The sequence below is a fragment of the Sorex araneus genome, chromosome 4 (assembly GCF_027595985.1).
Source record: "Sorex araneus isolate mSorAra2 chromosome 4, mSorAra2.pri, whole genome shotgun sequence".
NCBI lineage: Eukaryota > Metazoa > Chordata > Mammalia > Eulipotyphla > Soricidae > Sorex > Sorex araneus.
In genome coordinates this window covers 172308827-172332389 of record NC_073305.1, presented here as the reverse complement: position 1 = coordinate 172332389, position 23563 = coordinate 172308827, and the positions used below count along the sequence as shown (strand labels likewise).

The 23563-nt window shown below is 43.1% G+C and overlaps 1 protein-coding gene across 3 annotated transcripts in view; it reads left to right on the top strand.

Annotated features, from left to right (window-relative positions):
* The first annotated feature begins 5506 nt into the window (after nucleotides 1-5506).
* EPM2A (EPM2A glucan phosphatase, laforin) overlaps nucleotides 5507-23563 on the top strand; it is a 128805-nt gene continuing 110748 nt past the window's right edge. The window contains exon 1 of one of the 3 annotated variants that reach the window (XM_055135533.1): nucleotides 5507-5639. Coding sequence is in view for 1 of the 3 variants with exons in the window: in XM_004609063.2 (XP_004609120.1) it covers nucleotides 22904-23204 (301 nt within the window). In the remaining 2 variants the exon portion in view is untranslated. Of the gene's footprint in view, nucleotides 5640-15289; nucleotides 15311-21756; nucleotides 23205-23563 lie in introns of those variants that run through there. The other 2 variants (XM_055135534.1, XM_004609063.2) reach the window with 2 other exon arrangements.

The window sequence follows — 23563 nt, the reverse complement described above, 5'->3', positions numbered from 1 at the left end:
TTGGTAGCAGAGGAGAAAATGAGAATTGCTGCAGTGAAGCTCTTGGTAGATGAGCTCATGAGCAGAGCAGAGAGGGAGAAACCCAGACAGACGTGGTGAGTCCATGAGTCCAAGTACCTTTTACGGGATAGGGAGTTGACAGCTGCTAGAAACGTTTTTCATATAAGCAATAATTTGGGGGGACCGACCTGTGCTCAAGGGTTGTGTGGGCAGGGGCCAGACCCCGGGTCGCCCATGCAGGGCACGTGCCCCATCACTTGGCCCACATCCCCGATCCTGAAAAGAGAATTTTTCAGACATGTTATTTTCAATTCTGTTCAAAAAAGTGGATGAGGGGCTGGAGAGAACACAGCAGTTCAGACGCAGTTCAGACGCATGTTAGTATGTGCTACATCTAGTTTCCGTTCCTCCTTCACGTGGTCCCCTCCCCCCACCACCCAGCGTTGCAAGGTGCCACCCTGGGGGACCCTGAGCACCGCCGGATGTGGCCAGGACAGTGCGGACACAACAGCATAGCATCTTCCACCTTTGCACTGAACCATGGGTCTGGTTAAACGTGAGCGATGGCTGGGCTGGGATCTCCTGAGCATTACTTGGGATCACCTCACTCACCTCCAAACCCCCAAAAGGAGAGAAAATAAAAAAGGACCGAGAGATAACCAGGGATCAGGAGCACATATTCTGCTTGCTTGGGACTCCTTTGAGCCATGCTGGACACAGCTATGGAGTCCCCAGCTGGGGGGCCAGCCACTGCAGCCCCACATCCATGCACGGCTGGACCATCAAGGCCAGCTGAGGGAGCACTGTCAGGAGCGGCCCCCAGTTCGTGGGAATCAAACCCGGGTGGCCGTGCTTAAGTGGCCCGTAAGCACGGCCTGGGAGGGCTCCTCCCCACCCACCCATACCTCGCGCCCGGAAGTTGGGTTATACAAAACATGATTTCAAAGATTTAAAACTGCATGAGATTTAAAACCTTACCCACCAAAGAGAACTTTTGTTAGAGCCAAAACTGGATATATGAGAGAGGAAGCCAGATAAAAAGAGGAATCTTCTCTCTGGATTTGGGGGCTAAATTCCTATGCATTACAAGAGAAGCCACACAATAGCATACTAATTTACATATTTGAAATACTCATGCATGTTTTTTTATTCCTCAATTAATGTGAAGTAGACTATCCAAGAATGAATGTAAAACAAACATCTATTTTATTGTTTTTTTTTTTTTTTGCTTTTTGGGTCACACCTGGCGAGGCACAGGGGTTACTCCTGGCTCTGCACTCAGGAATTACCCCTGGCCGTGCTCAGGGGACCATATGGGATGCTGGGATTTGAACCCGGGTCGGCCGCGTGCAAGGCAAACGCCCTACCCGCTGTGCTATCTCTCCAGCCCCACAAACATCTATTTTAAAATAGTCTACAGATTGTCTACTTCTCAGTTTCCTGGGTGCTTAAATACTATGAATGACAAATATATATTTCAGAAAAAGCTACCGTTTTTTAAAATTCTTCCTCAAATGTTTCCCTAGTCAAACATTTTTTTAAATTGTTTTTGATAACAATATCTTCTAGTTTTAGTGCTAGGTGTCTCGATTAAGAAACTCTAGGTCTTTATGACATAGCAACTGAAATACAAGACTGAATACTTTATTAAAAAAGTAATAGGACTTGGGGCTGGAGCCATAGCACAGCGGGTAGGGCGTTTGCCTTGCACGCAGCCGACCTGGGTTTGATTCCCAGCATCCCATATGGTCCTCTGAGTACTGCCAGGAGTAATTCCTGAGTGCAGAGCCAGGAGTAACCCCTGTGCATTGCCGAGTGTGACCCAAAAAGCAAAAGCAAAGAAAAAAAAATAAGGAATAGGACTTTGGAGCCAACCCCCCCTATATTTCAAAAATTATCTTAACTACTTGCTAAACTGGCAGAGAAAGAATTTACTACATTCCATGAACTCCTGAATCTAAACTAGTAATATATGTGATAGTTTTTTGTTAGTATAAATAAGATGATTTCATAAGATAATAAAACTGATGTTTGAAGTTTAGTAGCTCACTAATGGTCAATTTTTGTGCTACCAAACTATTTGAGAAAAATGCAAGAATCACTGAGGCAGATTTTCCCCAACCATTTTGATTTCCTCTTCAGATATTTTGTTTAATCAAACAATTAGATGCAGTATAAACTGTCTTATGTAAACAGATGTTTATATAATCATATGGAATTTCTTTGTGCTTAAGAATAATTCTGGTTTATGTAGTTCTGATTGTAAAAAAAAAAAGTCACACTTTCAATTTTCCAAGTACAAATGGTCAAACAGGTCCTATTTGTACTAAGAGTACTTTTTTTGGAAACTAGTAAACACAAAAAACCAGTAAAAATTTCCCTGTTTTCCTTCCCTTCTAATTGTTGCTTAGCAACGAGCTAAAACTTTTGAAAAATCTCCTTTGAATAGTAAATTACCGTTGCAATGTGTGTCTAGCACTAAACTAAGGATCAAATATGCAGACACAATTGCCCCCGAGGCAACAGTTGAAGACTACCGAGTATTACCTCATGGCTACTAAGGATCCTTGTTTTGCCTTTCCTGTTTGGGAATATCATCATGTGCTATAACTTATGCATAACACATTCATAATAAGGTTTAAGAGTTTGGAGCTGCAAATGGGACCGCGTCATGTGGCCAAACACCCTTTTCAATACTTAATCAGAGCCAGGCGTCCAGAAGCATCGCTTATTTGCATCAGAGACAGACTCGGAAAGTGTGATATGAATAAGGTAACAGTACAGACTGGTGTACTGGGAGGGAAAACTAGATTGGACCCTATATTCATCAATTAAACTGAACTGTAAAATCAATTAACACTGTTAATTATTTTCACACCTCTTGTCACGCTGAAAGTGGAACCAGCTTTGAACAATAAATTACATCATCACCCTGCGTGTGCAAAAGGAAAAAAAAATTTGGACACAGTCCCAAAGAAAGTAAAGGAAATAATTAGAGGCATAGGAAATGGTTTCTCTGAAAGAATGGATAATTGGGTTTATTTATTTTCTTAAAGAAAGGAGAAAACTTAGGGAGATTACACGTCCTAAAGAGAAAGTTTAGGGGGACACTCAAAGAGGAATCAAATGCTTTTGCCTTGTCTCTTAATCAGCACTGCTCAAAAATAAAATTTTCACCCTTAATAGGTGCTGTGTTGGAAGTAGAAATGAGAAAGATGCACATTCTAGTGCGTGTCCCCTTCACCTTGCGGTTCCTCTTCCCACATACTCAAAGTTTTGTTTGAAAAATAAATGAAAATGATCTCTTCATAAGAGCTCCCCCAGAAACAGATTTTTTAGATCCAGGGCTCACATTCAAATGTTAAGTGAATCCTTAAACATGTGAAGTGACTGGGGCTTGAGAGAGAGAACAGAGGGTCAGGTGCCTGGCTCACACATGGCCCACCAGGGTTCCATCACTGGCACCCCATACAGTCCCCAAAACCCTTCCAAGAGTGATCTCTGAGCTCGGAGCCAGGATTAAGCCCCAAACACAGCCGAGTATGGTCCAAAAATCAAAGATAAAACAAACTAAAGAAAAAAAAAAAGATGTGAATGACTGCTAATTATTGTTGAGTTGCAAAAAATGGCAACTATGACTCAGTCAAATAGTTTCCTTGGGAAGGAGAAATAGATTTTATTTTAGGGGGGGTCACACCCAGTGATGCTCAGGGGTTACTCCTGGCTTTGCGCTCAGGAATCACTTCTGGCATTGCTCAGGGGACATTATGGGACGTCGGAGATCTAACCCGGGTTGGCCACGTGCACGGCAAATGCCGTCCCCGCTGTGCTGTCTCTCTGGCGGGGATGGGGGGTGGGAGTGGGCGGGGATAGTTGGAAGTTAAGAATGAAAGCAGACAACAGAGAATGCATTTTCTTTCATTTTCTTTGTTCTAATGTTTGTTTTCTTTGGGGCCTTCCTGGTCATGTTGGGGCCACAAGGGTCTAAATGCATCGGGGCTCAGAAGGTCAGGCAGTGCCGGGGGTTGGTTCTGAGGCCGTCTACCTGCCAGGCCTGTGCTTCAGTCCTCTCAGCTCTGTCCCCAGTCTCAGGACACACTTCCGACTTTGTTATCACCAGGGATGACTACAATTTAATCCCTGTAGATAAATCTAAGAGAGCCAAGACAAAGAACACACGTGAAAATTAGCGTAATTTGGGCGCAGCATTTTCCTTGGATGTGGCCTCCCCCGGGCACGGTCAGGAGTGATTCCGGAGGAGTATGGAGTGAGGAGTAAACCCTGGGCATGGCCAGGTGTGGCCCCTAAACAAGCAAACAAACATCAGAAACAAAAGAGAAAATTAGCTTAATTTAAGAAGGAGCAAAGAGGCTCAGATTGCATGCACAATTTTTTTCTTTTTTTTTCTTTTTTGCTTTATGGGTCACACCTGGCAATGCACAGGGGTCACTCCTGGCTCTGCACTCAGGAATCACCCCTGGCAGTGCTCAGAGGACCATATGGGATGCTGGGAATCGAACCTGGGTCGACCGCATGCAAGGCAAATGCCCTACCCACTGTACTAGTGCTCCAGCCCCAATCACGCACAATTTTTTCTCAGTTTTTGCTGGCAAGCTCTCCAAGGTTTTTAGTGGCTCCACAGAACACCGTAGCACTGTTGTCTCCGTTGTTCATCGATTTGCTCGAGCGGGCACCAGTAATGTCTCCATTGTGAGACTTGTTGTTACTGTTTTTGGCAAATCAAATACACCACAGGAAGCTTGCCAGATTCTGCCTTGCAGGCAGGATACTCTCGGCACCTTGTCGGGCTCTCCAAGAGGGACGAAAGAATCAAATCCAGGTCGGCCGTATGCAAGGCAAACATCCTACCCACTGTGCTATCTATCAATCAGAAATATTTCAGTGTTATGAAAATGCTCTTGAAAAAACCCTGATGCTGCTGGGAGAAAAAATCATCAGTTTAACAGTACTCTAAATTCATATGAATTTCTGAATCTTACTTGTTTGTTCAGGATACCGAAGCAAATATTCCTCATCAGTGAAGAGAAAAATTCTTTTCTTGCAGAGCAATACTAAAATGTTTTGTGGAAATGGAAAACGAAGGTCACAAAAGAATGCAGCAGTTTTTTAGCACTAAGGTATGTGCAAGGGTTCATCATTCACTCAATGATGCAACTCAAGACAGGAGGACAGTGCCACAGCTCTTAGAATAACGGCATGATCTTTGTAACAGTGAGTGACTTGACTGGGGCAACAGGCACTGGGTAGCAACCTCAAATGTTTAGGAACTATCTGTTACTCTTATTTATTTACTTATTATTATTATCATTTTTACAGTACCAGGAATCAACTCAGGGAGCAGCACGATGTGCTCTCCTACTGAACTATAACACCAACGCTCCGCTTCGAGATACAAGGCAGCGTGTAATTAAATCGAGAGAAAATAACGCAATGCTAAATTTAGTTGAGAAAGAAAAATACCAGTATCAGAACTTACAGACTGATGGCAGTGGCTCATAAAGTTGACTCAGAAAAAAACAAAGGAGCATTTCTAAGCAATCCTGCATCTTGTTTCTTGATACTCCGGAAGAGGATATGAAAACAAGATGTTGATGTCTTGGATTCAAACACTGAATCAGGTAAGTTGCTTTTTTATGATGTACCTGATAAGAATTCCTCTATCAATGGGGATGAGGGGGATGTGCTGATGGGCCTTTCCTGGCTGTGGGCTCAGGAGTGACCTCTGGTCCTCAGGGGGACCCATAAAACCGTGCCAGAGTTAGGGGAGGGGATTAAACTGGGATTGGCTGCAAGCAAAACCTTACCTCTTGTATTGTCTTTGGCCTTCTTTATCAATTTTGTTCTCTAATTTTTTCTTTTGTTTTCAAGGAAACATAACACATAGTAAAAAATGGCTAAATAAGTCTAAAAATGAAGGTTTCAATTTTAATAAAACATATATTCAATTCAAATAAAACATAATTTTAAATGATAAAATACAATATTATGCAGTAGTTTAATTGGCATTGTTTTTCTTACGGGCTCATTGTCACCGTCATCCCATTGCTCATTGATTTGCTCAAGCGGGCACCAGTAATGTCTCCATTGTGTTGTTACTGGTTTTGGCATATCGAATTCACCATGGGTAGCCTGCCAGACTCTGCCATGCAGGCGGGATACTCTTGGTAGCTTGCCAGGCTCTCTGAGAGGGATGGAGGAATCGAACCCGGGTAGGCTGAGTGCAAGGCAAATGCCCTACCCACTGTGCTATTGCTTCAGCCCCTCAATGTGATAATTTTAAAAAGTATTGCAACTTTCCCAGATCAACATTTAATGAAGAAAACATCTGGCAGGGAAATGTGTGAGAAGACTTAAATAGCAAAAGAAAATTACAATGCATATCTTTATACAACTATACATAGAATAATCTAGAATAGCACTGTAGTACCGTAGCACTGTTGTACCGTTGTTCATCCATTTGCTTGAGCAGGCACCAGTAACGTCTCCATTGTGAGACTTCTTACTTTTTTTGGCATATCGAATACAACACGGGTAGCTTGCCAGGCTCCTCGGTGCGGGCAGGATACTCTTAGTAGCTTTCGGGGCTTTCTGAGAGGGATGGAGGAATCGAACCCGGGGCGGTCGCATCCAAGGCAAATGCCCTACCTGCTGTGCTATTGCTTCAGTCCATAGAATAATCTAAAGTACATGAAAATATTTATGAATTAAAAATCATAATGATATTAGGCAAACTATTCAATTCAATTTTTCATAATTCATGCGATTTGGCTTGGGATGCTAATTATTAAAAGAAAAAAAATGAACATCAGGTAAGAAGAATGATGGAAGGCCAGGGAGGTAATTCAGTGGTGCAGCAGTTGCTTTGCATGTGTGAGGCCTTGGGTCTAATTCCCAGCCTGCCCTTTCCCCTCTCCGCCCCCAAACACAGACACACACGATACAAGATACATGGTCTAATGTAGGACAAGTTGGTTGTAAAATAACCTTATAAATATAAATGTTGATTGTTTTGCATTAATATCAGTATAGTAATTAGCTATCTCTTCAAGACTCATGTTAGGGGCTGGAGTGATAGCACAGCGGGGAGTGCCTTTACCTTACACGCAGCTAACCTGGGTTCGATCCCCAGCATCCCATATGGTCCCCCGAGCACCGTCAGGAGTGATTCCTGAGTGCAGAGCCAGGAGTGACCCCTGTGCATTGCCAGGTGTTACCCCAAAACACAAAAATAAATAAATAAATAAATAATTTTTTTTAAAAAAAAAGACTCATGTTTATGTGAGTTTTCAGAACACAAAATGAGCCTTTTGGGGAGTGGGGTTGGGCTACAGTAGCAGTGCTCAGGGACTACTCCTGGATCTGTGCTCAGGAGACCATATATGGCAACCAGAATCAAACTGGAGTTGGCTGTGTGCCAGGAAAGTGCCTAACTCTTGTACTACTTCCTTGGTCCCATGAAACAGGTCTTTACACGTTAGTTAATAAAGCTGAAATAAGGTAACACTTGACCAGGACAAGCTCAAAGGGCAAAGCTGCACACTTTGTATAAAGGGCGAGTTTCATCGTCAGTCCCCACATGCTGCCAGGAGTGACCCCAGAGCACCCAAATAAGCAGAGTGTTTATCATCCCTAGCAGGGACATTAATGCAGTCCGTGAAAGAACAGACACAGTGAAGGTCATGGGAGAGAGGGGGTTGGTAGGATTTTTTTTTCTGGCCCAGGATCAAAAAGGGTATATATATTTTAGGGTATATTTATTTATTTTTGTCTTCTTTATGCTGAAAGATTTATTTAGTTTCTCTTTGTCTTTAATGATATTGACATTTTAAAAAGTATGCTTGATAGTCCAGAGAGATAGCTTAATGGATTGAGCACTTGTTTTGCATGTGGGAAGCCTGGGTTTGAACACTGGCACCTCATGGTTACCCCAGACACCACCAGGAGTGACACCCAAACAAAACCAGAAATAGCTCCTGAGCTATTGCATGTGGCCGACCCCGGTTCCATCCTCAGCATCCCATATGGTCACCTGAGCACCGCCAGGAGTAATTCCTGAGTGAAGAGCCAGGAGTAACTCCTGAGTAATTGGTGTGTGATCCAAAAAATCGAAAGGAAGGAGGGAAAGAAGGAAGGAGGGAAGGAGGGGAGGAAGGAAGGAAGGAAGGAAGGAAGGAAGGAAGGAAGGAAGGAAGGAAGGAAGGAAGGAAGGAAGGAAGGAAGGAAGGAAGGAAGGAAGGAAGGAAGGAAGGAATAGCTCCTGAGCACCATTGGGTGTGATCCCCCAAGTTATGAAAAAACAAAATAAATTTGTTTTTCTTTCATTTTTGGGGCACACCTGGTGATGCTCAGGGGTTACTCCTGGCTCTGCACTCAGGAATTACCCCTGGCGGTGCTCGGGGGACCATATGGGATGCTGGGAATCGAACCTGGTTTGGCTGCATATACGGCAAATGCCCTACCCGCTGTGCTATTTCTCCAACCCCCAGAACAAAATAAATTTATTTAAAGGAAGTATACATTAGTTAATCTAGAAGGTCTTGCAATAAAGGTTTGCCTGGTATTTCCTCATGGGAAAATTCACGTAATATATTCTAAGACTATTTTTGTTGTTTATCACAGTACCCTCACAAAGTCATGGAAGATTATCTATAAAATATTTTCTGAGGAAGTACAGAATAAGAGCTCTGTAAGGGCAAACCCACTAGATTATCAGAAGGTAGTCAAACAAATATTTATTCTGTAGAAATATTATTTAGGAAATAATCAAGGGAAAGTTATGCGTAGCACACACAATAGAACAAAAGGGAAAGAATAGCTGAGTCACACTTACGGTCAGAATACCAGAATGGAAACCAAATTTTTCCAGTTTCTCAGTAGACAGTCATTAAGAGTTTTAATAAAAATACCAGAACCACTTTTGAATCTCAGTTTTATTGTTAAACAATGTTTTTGTTCTGAGACATGACTATTCAGCCCTCTAATTCTTACTGAGCTCTCATAAGCTGAGATGACCTAATGATATCTTTCCACTCTGTAATGAGGATCAAACTTAATTAAAATGGTAAAGGCTGGGGACTGGAGAGATAGTACAGCAGGTAGGGCACTTAGCTTTGCACATGGCTGACCTGGGTTCAATCCTTAGCAAACCTGAGCACTTACAGGAATGATCCCCAAGCACCACAGGTGTGGCCTGAAAACAAACCCAAAATTTGATATAGCTGTGAATTATAGGGTCTTATAATATGATATGATATAGGGTCTTATGATATAGGGTTTTATAATATGAAGTCACTACCCATTGGTAGAAATAATCAAAATATATTAAGCTAAGAGACTAGAGAGAGAATGCAGCAGGTGTGGGGCTTGCTTTGCATGAGGCTGCTCTTCATTCAATCCCGGGCACCATGTATGGTTCCCCAAACCCTACCAGGAATGATCCCTAAGCACTGAGGCAGAAGTAGGTCCTGAGCACTGCCAGGTGTGGCCCCCAAATGAAACCAGAATAAAAAAATTTTGACTTGCTTTACAAGCCTATATTCTCCCTTCAATATCTCTCTCTTTCTCTCCCCTCACTTCTTTCTCTTCCTTCCCTCCTCCCTTCTTTCCTTCTTTCCAGGTGTAGCATAAATCATCTGCCTCACACATAGCAGATCCAGGTTCAATCCCTGGCCCCCGATATAGTCAGCTGAGCCCAAATAAGAGTGATTCCTGAGCACAGAAAAAGGAGTAGCCCTGAACACCACCAGGCGTGGCATCCCCTGCCCCTACTCAAAGATACCTCACAGTATTATGTGCGACAGACTGTTTGGTTTATTTATGATAGACTATGGAGCTTGGTAAGAAAATTCAAGATGGAAAATTGCTTGAGGAGTTTGCAACCAGACTCAAATAACTGATTAGATATCCAATAATGAGTAAATCTTGAACCATAATTTTGGATAAGCACCTCTAAAAAATGAAGTTTATTTACATGCATTTGATTTCTAGTTCACTGTCACTGTAGCACTGTCATCTCGTTGTTCATTGATTCATTCAAGCGGGCACCATTAACATCAGTAACATCTACATTCACCCCAGCCCTGAGATTTTAGCAGCCTCTCCTTACTCGTCTTTCCCAACAATTGGAGGCTCTTTCAGGGTCAGGGGGATGAGACCTATCGTTACTATTTTTGGCATATCGAGTATGCCACGGGAGCTTGTCAGGCTCTGCCATGTGAGTGGGATACTCTCGGTAGCTTGCAGGGCTCTCCGAGAGGCATATATATATGTTATATGTATATGTATATGTATATATGCACATATATATATCCCTCTATCCCTCTATGATGATGTGTTGCATGACTTCCTGGCTGTGTAATCCAGGAATATGTTCACTCATGCGTGAGGCTCGGCCAGAGCATGTGAAAAGTGGCCTGGAGCGTGGTGGTGGTTGGGTAGTGGAGGTCTGCTGCCAGGACTGGGTCCCTTGGGGGTGAAGGGCTCTCACCCACCCCCCTCTGGGACACTCCAAGTGGAAACAGGCTGGTGCAGGGTCCAGTGGCAGGGTTATGGGGGCCTCATTTTATGCTCCCTTCCGGGAGAAGCAGCCGTGAGTTCTGGGGGGTGGCGGAACTCTGTAGCAGAATCTATAGTAGAATCACTTAATTTCCAACAACTCCAGGTGAATACATACTACTCAAGGAAGACCCTGTCAATCCATAATTGTTTCCTCTCCCCTTGCTTATGTCTAACATTGGAAAGTTGGCTTAGCGCACTCCGATGAGGTGAGTCTGTTCTATGGCCATCAACTCCTACGTTTCCAGCCTACGCACACGCAGCCACATTGTGACTTGCCCCGTTGGTGACTTGCGGTAGTGTTACGTGACTTTCCTTCGTACCCAGGGCTGACTGGAGAGAGTCCGGGGGCTGAAGGCTTGCCTTGCACGTGGCGGCGGTATCCCATCCCTCAGGGCTTAAGCAGCTCCATGCAGAGAGCCCTTGTACTGACCCACCCTCCTGAATATTGCCCGGAGAGACGCCTCCCCGCAGTCTTCAGTTCCAAGGCTGGGATGTAGTTCGGAGAGCTTAAAGGTTCAGAGCACATGCCTCTTACGTGTGAGGTCTGACTTCCACCCCTGCTCATGCATCCCTGTACATGTGCGCTGGTGCCCGTGGATGGAGCAGGTGGAGATATGGCTTGGTTTTTGAGACTGGGTTGAGTGTTGCCAGCAGTGGCCCTCAGCGCCCCTTGAGCACTGCTAAGACTCTCCAACTTCCTGTAAAATTTTAAAAAAATCTGTAGTTCCAAAACACGAGGTTTATATTTATTTATTTATTTATAACAGTTACAAAGCTGTTCGCTACTGGGTTTCAGTCATATAATGTTCCAACACCTGTCCCTCCACAGTGCACATTTCCCACCACCAGCGTCCCCAATTTCCCTCCTGGATATCTCTATGGAAGGTATTTTCCTTCTTTCTCTCTCTTTAACGAGAGTTTTTTTTAAAAAGTTTTAACTCAGGACAATGTGGTGAACTAAATTTTATTAAAATGACTGAATATTAAAGACATTAATCTGGCAAAATAAATTATATTTTCATTTATTCAATGAAGGAATTTTTCTAACTCATACCATGGAATCAATCACTGCTCTACTTGGGATGTAGAGATTTAATTAAACAACATTTATTTCCCCTGGTGAATTTTGAGGGCCTGCAGTGACTGTGCCTGAGTGGGACGTTTATTGAAAATGAAACGTTTTTGGAAAGTCAATAAATCACATTTTCTGAAAAGAATGTTACTTCATCTAATGCTCCAAAGGTCTGATAACTTAATGAGCTTATTAAGTGAACAGTAGCCTTGCTATGATTAATACTGTTTACCTGCTAAGTTTTGCACAGTGTTCCCACATAATGATGAAGGTATGAGCAAATAGATTAGAACAATTTACAAGGTATTAATCTCTGCTACAAAATGAGCTCATACCTTTATGTTGAACTAAGGAAACGGTTATTGTGATAACCTCTCTTTGGACATTACACACACAAAAATGATTTCTCTTTTAGTTTTCATTTCTTTTTCTTAAATAAATTTTCATTCATTTTTTGTTGAGAGAGGGTCACACCTGGCGATGCACAGTGTTTACTCCTGGCTCTGCACTCAGGAATTACTCCTGGCGGTGCTCAGGGGACCATATTGGATGCTGGGAATCCAACCCGGGTTGACCGCATGCAAGGCAAATGCCCTACCCACTGTGCTATGGCTCCAGTCCCTTCATTCTTTTTTTTTTTTATTGAACTATCTTATCATATGTTGAACTAAGGTGTATAAAACTGTTAGTGTGATAATCTCTCTTTGGACATTACACATGCAAACATGTTTTCTCTTTCAGCTTTCATTTCTTTTTCTTAAAAAATTTTTCATTTGTTTTTGGGGGCTGGAGTGATAGCACAGCAGGTAGGGTGTTTGCCTTGCATGCGGCCAACCCGGGTTCAATTTCCAGCATCCCATATGGTCCCGTGAGCACCGCCATGTGTAATTCCTGAGTGCAAAGCCAGGAGTAACCCCTGTGCATCACTGGTTGTGACCCAAAAAGCAAAAAAAAATTTTTTTTCATTTGTTTTTAATTAAATTACCTTAACATCTTTATTGCATCACCCATTATTTTGTTTTGTGTTTTCTTTTTCTTTTGGGAGGCCACTCCTGGCAATGCTTGCTCGAGGGTCCCACCTGTGTGTTTGGAGGACCATGTCATGCCAAGCATGCACATAGCCTTTTATCCATTGTATTACAAATTGTAGTATAAGAAACAAATCAAGTGCTTAATTAGCCTGTATGTGGTTCTCTTTATTTTTGGGTGGGGGGTTGTCAAACCCAGAAGTACTCAGGGTTTTGGGCTCTGCACTCAGGGATCACTCCTGGTGGGTTTGGAGGAATGTCAGGGCTCAAACCTGTGTCAGCCATGCATAAGACACATGCCCTATCGCTGTGGTCCCTGTATGCAGTTCTTAAGGAACAACATATAATTATCTTTTTTCGTGTGTGTGTGTGTGTTGTGCTACACCCAGCACTTCTCCTAGGGCTTATTCCTGATTCTGTGCTCAGGGATTGCTATAGCAATACTCAGGGGATTTATGGGGTGCTGGGGATCAAACAGGAATCATCTGCTTGCAAGTCAAGTCTCTAAAGAACTATAGTGGTTTTCTTTTCTTTTTTTTTGTCTTCCTTCCTTCCTTCCTTCCTTCCTTCCTTCCTTCCTTCCTTCCTTCCTTCCTTCCTTCCTTCCTTCCTTCCTTCCTTCCTTCCTTCTCTCTCTCTCTCTCTTTCTTTCCTTCCTTCCTTCCTTCCTTCCTTCCTTCCTTCCTTCCTTCCTTCCTTCCTTCCTTCCTTCCTTCCTTCCTTCCTTCCTTCCTTCTTTCTTTCTTTCTTTCTTTCTTTCTTTCTTTCTTTCTTTCTTTCTTTCTTTCATAATGGCTTTGTTGAGATACAATTCACAAATGATACAAGCAATGCATTTAAAGTATATAGTGGGAGGCCTACTGATCCCTTCAGTGAAAAGATACAGCTCAGGATTTATCAGCAGTGTATCAGTTGTACTGCGATAGGCCTAGCTCTTGGCTGGAGTGTGTGTGTCTGTGTGTGTGTGGAGGGGGGGGGGGGTAACGGGTTAAATATTCATAGGTGCAAAGTCTCACTCTGTCATTAATTAGCTGCATAACTTTAGGCAGATTAGTGAAGGTTTCAAAAACTTGAGTACTTCTCTAGAAGTTCTTCAGAGTTCCTAACTGTATTATCAGAATGTGTAAGATACCCAGCTCAGAGGTCATAATTGAACAAATGGCAATATTTCATCATGATAGTGATGATGGGGATGCTGATGATGGGTAGGAAAAATACCATCCCACTACAGAAAAGGGGAAAATATTCACACCATATATCTTACAAAGGGCAAGATATTCAAGACACATAAGGAGCTCACAAAAATAATATATATATGAAAATTTGTACACATATACCCTTCAAAAATAAGAAGAGAAACTGACCAGATATTTCACCAAATGAGAAGCCAGGTGGACAATAAGCATAGGATACAAGGTTTATTATCACTTGATATAGGGCAAATGTGAATCAAAATGGCAAGAATAGGCAAAGTTCCATCTTTTCTTATCACTGTATAGAATTTTATTTGCATATAAACCACAATTTCTTTATCCACTAATTGTTGGCAGATTTGTTCTTATTTATCTTTCTAATGTAACTGTTCTAATAGTCATATTGTAAATATTGGACTTCAATAAATATAGGTGTGTATATATATATACATATATATATATAAAGGAAAAATACCATCCCAACTATAGAACTCAGGTGTAAGGATGCCTATATTTTCCACAAGTTGGAACAATGTTTCCAGTTTTCTGAGAATTCTCTCATTTTGTCAAGATTATTTGGACTTTGGTTCAACTTCCTAAAGTCTAATCCTCAAAGTTGTATATTAAATCTTATAGATTTCTATCTGCCTATGAAATGATGTCTACCTAGTAGGACAGGTAAACCCCAAAGTTACATTTTTATCACCTAGTAGGAAGTCCATCTGCCTTTATTTAAATTCAGTTAAAACTATAATTCACTATTGAAAGAAACATAAAAAGACACAATAAAATGGAGGTATATTTTATTCTATAACTATCTAATGTCTTCTTCACCAAAATTCTCATGGCATTCATCAAGGACTTGGAATAAATACTGTTAAATTTGTATGGCACCAGAATGATAGAAAAGGATTTTTTTTTTAATATATAGAAGGAAGGACTGGCGCGATAGCATAGCAGGTAGGGCGTTTGCCTTGCATGCAGCTGACCTGGGTTCGATTCCTTCTTCCCTCTCGGAGAGCCCGGCAAGCTACAGAGAGTATCCCATCCTCAGGGCAGAGCCTGGCAAGCTCCCCGTGGTGTATTCCATATGCCAAAAACAGTAACAAGTCTCTCAATGGAGACATTACTGGTGCCCGTGAGCAATGGGATGACAGTGCAGTGCAGTGCAGTGCTATAGAAGGAAGCTCTCCACTGGATTGTCTCTCACCTTGACATGCAGTCACCTGACTTGACCTTCTACTTTCCCTAGGAAAACCCAATTAGGCCACTGCCTAACAGACACTGGGCTTGAGCCAATGACTGGAAAGAGGCTCTCAAATGAATCGTGCAAGGAGGAGGTGCGGATATTACAGAGCTGAGGGTGGCTCGTAATGCGCCAGGCAAGGGTCAGTTCAATGTCTTCTGGAAAGTCACATGATTGACAGCACTAGTTGTTAGTAAGTACTGAGAATGCAACCCTTTTCTATGCTGGCTTTGGGTGGGAATGGAATTACTGGAATCTCCTTGCAAGAGAGATTTTATATGTATCAAAATGGAACGTGGATTTTTGAAATAGTTGAGAAATGTTGTGGGATTTTTTGGACAAAACCTTGGGAAAGCTTTTTTTTTTTTTTCCCCCTGCCCCCTGTTGTTCAGACATTCAAAGAGATTTCAAGTAGCTCAACTGATAATTTTCCAGCCTAAAAAAAGGTCAGTTGCAAGATGCAAAGATTTCACTCAAACTTTCTCTGGAAGATTTCATTAGTTTTCATTTTTAAGAAATCTATAAAATATGAAATAGCCTATATAAAGGAAATACACGTGGCTTTTAGATATATTGGGATAAGTAATAATTAATGGTCCCTGAACTGTCTGGATGAGCTAGAATTTACATTAGTGATTGTGTATATAAAGATAAAATATTATAAGGGGAGATTTAGGGTAAACCACTGACTAGTGAAAGTTTGCTTGAGAAACTGAAATCAAAAGATCTAACAATGCTTTCTCTGGGAGAGCTTGGAAGGAATTTACATGTGAATTGGATTCCGAAATTCAAGGTTTAAGGAAATCATCACACATTTATCCAGAATTAATTGCAGTGATCTATAAGATGGTGCTATAGAAATAGAAATTAATGGCAGCAATTTGGTTTGGTTTTTTAATCATTTTAATAATTAGATTAAATTAATTAATCATTAATTAATCAATCAATCATTTTAATTTCTTGATCATTTTAAAAATGATCAGAATTATATTAATCTACAAAGCTGACTCTTGCTCTAAATTCCACTTTTCCTCATAATACCAAGAATCTGACCTCAGATAGACTTCACAAATATAAATACCGTAATTCCTTGAAATGTCGAAACAGAACAAATGGGACTTACATGGAAATTTGACGAGGAAAGAAGGTGGTAATAGTAAAAATATAATAGCAGGTAGAACTCTTCACTGTGGCTGCCTTAATTTGTGTTGCCAACAAAACAGGTCTGTATAGACAGAAAAAATGACTATTTTAGGCAGAAAAACAACTATTTTCTAGAATCGGATGTCAAATCCATTCTTATTTTTCTTTTGTTTTTTGGTCATTTCTGGCAGTACTCAGGACTTGCTCCTGCCTCTAAGCTTAGGGATCACTAGCTGGGGGCTCTGGGGAATCATATATGGTGCCAGTGATTGAACCCGGTCGGCCACAAGCAAGGCAAATGCTCTACGTGCCGTGCTACTGCTCCAGCCCCTAAGTAAACTTTTTTTTTTCATTTTTGGGTCACACCCGGCGATGCACAGGGCTTACTCCTGGCTCACGCACTCAGGAATTACTCCTGGAGGTGTTCAGGGGACCTTATGGGATGCTGGGAATCGAACTCGGGTTGGCCCTGTTCAATGCAAACACTCTACCCGCTGTGCATACCAGCCCCCTTAAGTTAACTTCTTAACAATTAGGAATGCTATCCTTCTTTTTTTAATTTTAATTTTATTTTATTGAATCACCGTGACAAAAGTTACAAGCCTTTCAGGATTAAGTCTCAGTCACATAATGATCGAACCCTCATCCCTTCACCAGTGCACCTGTTCCCCCACCAAGAACCCCAATATACCCCCCCACACACACCTGCTGAGTGGCTAATGATATTCACTTTATTCTCTCTATACTTTGAATACATTCAATATTTCAACAGAGAACTGATTATTATTATTTGGAATTTCCCCCCAACAATCAAACCTGATGAAAAGGCTTCATTTGATAGTTTGTTTTCCATTGCTGAGAATGAAGATTATAGGAGCTTGTGCAGCCGCTATTGCGGCTGTGCAGTTTTGGATTTCTGCTGTTTTAGCTCAGTTTACAGTCTAGATGCATTTCTATAAGAAGTCTCTGGGTACAAAATAGGTTAGTAGACCTGCCAGATCATAGTCTTTAAGAAGCAGAGGGGCCGTGTTGTGCGCGGCTGCTCCGGATCTCATCTGGGCGGAGAGCGTGCTGGTAACACCCCCATCCCATGATCTCTTGCGCGCCACGTCTCTACAAGCTCGTACTTCTGGGTTGTGAGTTCTAGAAGATGGCGGACATCAAGTGGGCGCTGCTGCTGCTGCTGCTGCTGTCTTCCCTGTAGAAAGAAAGCGTTGGGAGAGAAAATCCTTCCCCCTTCCCAGGTGGCATAGGGTTGTAGCTCAGCTCACAGTCTAGATGCATTTTTATAAGTCTCTGGGTGCCAAAATGGGTTAGTTGACCTCCCGGATCATAGTCTTTAAGGAGCAGAGGGGAGGAATGCTGTCATTCTTAATGACAAAGTTAATTAAAGGAAATAGAGAAAGTTTAGGCTAAAAGAAAATAATTCACCTAAGCATAGATTTAAATGTACTATAAATGGCTTTTTATTAGAAACTAAATTATATACACATATACTTATTGATAAGTAAATATAGACAGGTATATATCAATAACCTATCTATAACCTTTTCTCTATCTACATTAACTATGTATACCCATAATCTGTATATTATGCATGCTGTCTATACCAGTTAATCTTTAACTCTGAGTCTTTTAGCACTGGATCTGTTACTTTCTTGTTGTAGGCTGTTTAATGTACCTTTCCATGCCTATTTTCTTATATATCAAAGTGGGTATTACTTTCATAGTGACAAGTAGTTCCCTCATCAGATCGGTATAAACGAATTAAATAAATCAGTTTTGAGGGTCTAGGGTAGCTGGGACAATGGTCGATGTGGAAGCTCTGGTGAGGGTGTGGTACTGGCATGCTGTATCCATGAAACCTTACAGTATTGTAAATCCTACAGTACTGTAAATAGAAAAAAAAAGGATAAAGAATGAGAGTGTTGGGTAACATTAGGTTATCCTTGGTCCTCCTTTAGGGAGCTTAGGCTCATTGAGTTACTCCCACAACAGTGCCCAATTCCATCAGGCACTAATAATCCTATATTGTTTTTCTCTTTCCTTTATGTCTTTTGCATGGTTTAGCCATCTCCTTTTTGTAAAGACACAGGAAAACAGTTGATGCTATGCTTTTGTAATATGGAAGTTAATTGACTCCAAATAATATTTACTCCTGGGCATCTATCATATTTACTTAAGTCTCAGTTGCCCTTACATCCCCCGAAGGAGGGTCCCAGCGAGGGACAAGGATGAACTCAGGATAAGCTGTAAGGGGCTGGAGCAATAGTACAGCAGGTAGGGTGTTTGCCTTGCACTCGGCCGACCCGGGTTCGATTCCCAGCATCCCATATGGTCCTCTGAGCACTGCCAGGGGCGATTCCTGAGTGCAAAGTCAGGAGTAACCCCTCTACATTGCCAGGTGTGACCCATAACGCAAAAAAAAAAAAATTAAAAAAGGGTAAGCTGTAAGCTACCCTGGAAAAGGGACAAGCTAAGTGCCATAAGAAGTATAATAAATTAAGAGCATGGTCATGGAATAAACTGTGATGACCCAAAAAAGAAGTATCTGAACAAGGACCTTGCTGGGATTAAGAAAGACTAACCCGACCTGAAGACTGTAGTCTGGGATATATATAGCGAGATGTCCCCAGGAAGAGCCAACCTTTAAGCTTAATATATCTCTGTGTTGGATATGCCAAAAACAGTAACAGCAAGTATCACAATGGAGATCGATGAACAATGGGACGACAGTGCTACAGTGCTACTGTGTTTATATAAAATAACTAGAAATATTAGTAAGAAGTAAATTTACTATGATTGTTTAAATGGATTACCATCTGAGAAAGGAGAAAGCAATGCACCCTGGATGGAATCCCGCCCTTGAGTGGATCTCCTAGTAATCTCAAGTGCTGAACCCTCACATGAGATTTTGTCCTTGAGTTAATCTCCTAGAACTTCCCCTGAAGGAGTGGCTTTACACATGTTTGTTGTTACGACAATATTCAACCCCACCTATGTGTACACTCACCCTTTATGATTTCTCTATAACTATAATGTAATGAGGGAGAAAGGAAGTGAAATTACTATGCTGTAAGGGCAGAGAAAGAACTATGCTGGGGAAAAAGGAGAAATAACGATGCTGTGAATAGGGAAGAAAGATTGACACTGTAATGGGGAAGAGATCTAACCATGCTGGAGAAATTATTAGACTGGACATGGGGAGAGATCTAACTATGCTCTAAGAGAGAAGCAGGAGAAACGAAGCTGTAAGGATGAGGATGGGAATGAAACAGTCTCTGGTTACCCACCAGCCTGGAGCCCTGTTTCCCCATTCTTTCATCCATCTGTCATCACTGGGGAGGCGACTCTCCGCCCTAAGTGCTCCTGTCCCACACGCCCACACTTCCTTGAAACTCACACACGAGTATGATGACCATGAATTTACTTGACATGTAAGGATTTAATAACTATTTTCATAGGCATAACTTCAGGTGAGGGACTGGAGTGAAAGTACAGCTGGTAGGGTGCTTGTGTTGCATGCATCCAACCTGGGTTTGAGCTCTGTATGATCCCCAGGGCTCCAAAGTGCTCCCTGAGTGCAGAACTGTAAGTCCTGAGCACCACCAGGTGTAACCTCACTTCCCAAAATTCAAGTGATAATATATGGCTGAGGAGCTTTTAGCTATATTGTTTAATTCAGGTTTTGGCATTGCTTGTTTTTTTTTTAATAATTAAAAACAACTTGTGGAATGTATTTATCAAAACATTTTGTCTTTAAAGGGCTTTGGGGCCACACTGGACAATGCTTGAGGAATCAATGCTTGACGGGCCATATCCAGTGCTTGAGGCTGAAACAGTGTTTGCTGCATGTAAGAGAAGACTTATCCCCAGCACTATCTTTTGGACATAGCTCACCTTTCCAATTTTATTTTACCTGGGAGCGCGAATGTAGCCACCAATTTATACTATAAATATGGTCCACACCATAAAATAGGCTGCTTCACTTTGGGGGTGGGTGGGTGTTTTGGGCTGCACCTGGCTGTGCTCAGGGTTTACTCTTGGTTCTGTGTTTGGGGATCGTTGCTGGCAGTGATCTAGGGACCATGTGCTGTGCCTGGGATTGAACCATGGCTGGCTGTATGCAAGACAAGTGCCTTAACTTCTGCAGTAATCTCTCTGGTTCTGCTACGTATTTTATTTGGGATTGTTCAAAGCACTCAGCTTCTTTATGCTAAGAGAGAAGAGGAAAGGAAATAGCATCTGTTAAATATACTATTTAACTTCTGGGGCTACTTGATCATTTGCAGAATAAGGGTATTCACTTGGGAAGAGCTGTCTGGAAAGATGCCATTTGGAAAGAACACGACATGGCAAAGCTCAAGAAAGTCCTGAACTGTGAACTCCTGGGTATGTGCACGGCCAAATGATTCTTATTTTGTAACAGCCAGAATATTTTGTAACAGTAACTTAAAAAAAGACTCACATGCCACTGTGATTTAATGTCTGTTTTGCTACTGAATCAGCCTTGTTTGGCCAGCCTTGCCGTTTTCACATTTTTCTTTGTGTTTATCTTCAACCTTAGCAACTAACCAAATATTGAGTGGAATATCAATATTTATGAGTAAAATGCATTAAGAGTTTACTAATTGTTCCATAGAGAGAAGGCAGGGTTTACATTTTTGTATTTTCTGGTTTACTTATCTTGAATATACATAATTCTGGGCTTTTTACTATTCATAGATATTTAAATACTGATAACAATGTGTTTAAAACATTCATTTTTAGTTCATTTTAGGATGGGGGATGAAGGGTGGGGTTCTCTATAGCAGTGTTCATTTGGCCAAGGGATCCCACCTGGGATTCTCCTCCCAACTACAAGGACGGAAGATCTGAGGCTGGATACCTATTGTCTCTGGTCTGTGGGCAGTGGGGGAGGGGATCCCTGTGATGCTGAGGCCTTCAGGGCCACACGTGGAGGGCTGCTCTTAGCAATACTTGAGTAACCACGTGGTGCTGGAATCGCATGCTAGGCTTGTGCCCTAACTGTTGTACCATCTCCAAGTCCCTACAAATGTAAAGTTTTGTGTATTATTAATTTATGAGATTAACGGGGCTGGAATGATAGCACAGCGGTTGGGCGTTTGCCTATCATGCGGCCGACCCAAGTTCGATTTCTTCGCCCCTCTCGGAGAGCCCGGCAAGCTACCAAGAGTATCAAGCTGGCGTGGCAAAGCCTGGCAAGCTACCCGTGTGTATTGGATATGCCAAAAACAGTAACAATAAGTCTCTTAATGAGAGACGTTACTGGTGCCTGTTTGAACAAATCAATGAGCAATGGGATGACAGTGACAGTGAGATTAACGGTTATATTAGTATGTGGCATGCTGATTAATACACAAATATAACGAATCAAAAGTAACACAAAAATTTGAAGAACAATGGCTTTTTATTAAAGTAAAAATGTAACAAGTACATCAACAGGCACACTGATTTTCTTATGAAAGCCTCCCTCACTCATGGATCTTGTAGTTTTCTTTTGAGCCAGTAACTACAAACGTGTGTTTCTTGGCACAGAAATGTCCACATTGAAAATACAGTGACTAATACTGAAAGTTTTAAAAAGGCTCAATTTTATGTCAACATAAACATTATCCATTTAGACTCGCAGAATCAGTATTTCTATGTTGTTTTACCTTGTAAAGAACTTGAAAATACTCCAAACCCATTTTGCACGAAAATATAATTTGTGGGTAAACAGTCGCGTGCTACTTCAGGCATTCAGTTGGGTTAGTGGTTGGAAATGGTTTGGTTTTAGCATTTGGGCTCCGAACAGCGCCTTTTCCACCAAACTGAGAACTTCTGGAACGAGCAGTGATTTCAATAATAATTTCTTCTCTCACTTTGCATACTTGAAATCTAAGACCCAGAAGAGCAAGTTAAAGTCCAAGCTCTGAAGAATTCCAGTTCAGGATCTTTCCCCAACTTCCCAATAACCGAGGCTGTTTTCTATATGCCATACCCTCTTTCTCTACGACCCTCAAAAATAACTTGCAGTCTTTAGAAAACACAATTGAAAAACCACAGGGCATAGCAGAGGTTCCCCGCCATTTTTGTTTCCCTTTTTCTCTTTCTGATTGATCCGCGGTGCTAGAAAAGGTGTCCCCTCCAATACGTGTTGTCGTTCCCCCGCCCCTAAAAAGGTGCAACCTCACACGTGTCCCCAGGAAACCCGGCTGCAGAGATATAGGCCCATCAACCAATCGCCTCGGCCGTCTTGGAGGCCACGCCCATCCGCCCCCTCTTTGTTGTGTATTCCCGGAGCTGCTGCCCAATCGCTGCGACCGCCTCTCTGGGAGGCCACACCTACTAGCTCTCCAACCCGCCTCGTGGCTGGAGCCGCCGTCCAATCGCCGCGGCCGCCTGGCTCTGAGGCCACACCCACCAGCTCTCCTCGTGGGTACTTCGGGAGCAGCCGTCCTATCGCCACGGCAGTCTCTCCCGGAGGCCACACCCACCAGCCCCTCCGCCCTATCGCGCAGCCGCTTGGCCCTGAGGCCACACCCACCAGCGCCACCGCCCAATCGTGCGGCCGCCCAAACCACGCCTACTGCCCTCCTCGTGGGCACTCGGGGGCTGGTAGCGGCGCGGGCGCACCGTCATGAGGTTCCGCTTTGGCGTGGTCGTGCCCACCGAGCTGGCCCGCTCGGCTCGGGAGCTGTTGGTCGTGGGGTCGCGGCCCGAGCTGGGGAGCTGGGATCCGCAGGGGGCCGTGCGCCTGAGGCCGGCGGGCGTGACGGCGGGCGCGGGGGCTCTGGCGCTGCCGGAGCCCGGCCTCTGGCTCGGGGAGGTGGAGCTGGAGCCCGAGGAGGCGGCGCCCGACGGGGCGGAGCCGGGCCGCGTGGGCACGTTCTGGTTCAAGTTCTTGAAGAAAGATCCCGGAGGAGAGTTTTTCTGGGAAGGTACTACGGAGGCTTCCGTTCCCCGGAGCTCGGAGCTCGGAGCTCATACCCCCCAACTCGGCCCGCGCTGGGCCTGTGACTTCTCCCTCTGCGTCCTTCTCGGGTTTCCCATGCTTTGAAGGTCGCCCGGGGTTTGATTGACACGCTGTCGTTGCCTGGCGTGCCTCAGCTCTCGCTGGTGCGCCGTATCCCAGGCGGGTCCTGGAGCTGTCGCCATTCCCTTCCGTGCGCTCCCGGTACCCGGTCCGCCCGCTGCAGCTCCGGGGTCCCTTGTGACCCGCGGTCCCAAAGCCGCTCTGCGCCCCGGCTGTCGGGGCGTGCCCTACCCCTGCTTTCTCCTCCTCTTCCCCCTCCTCCTC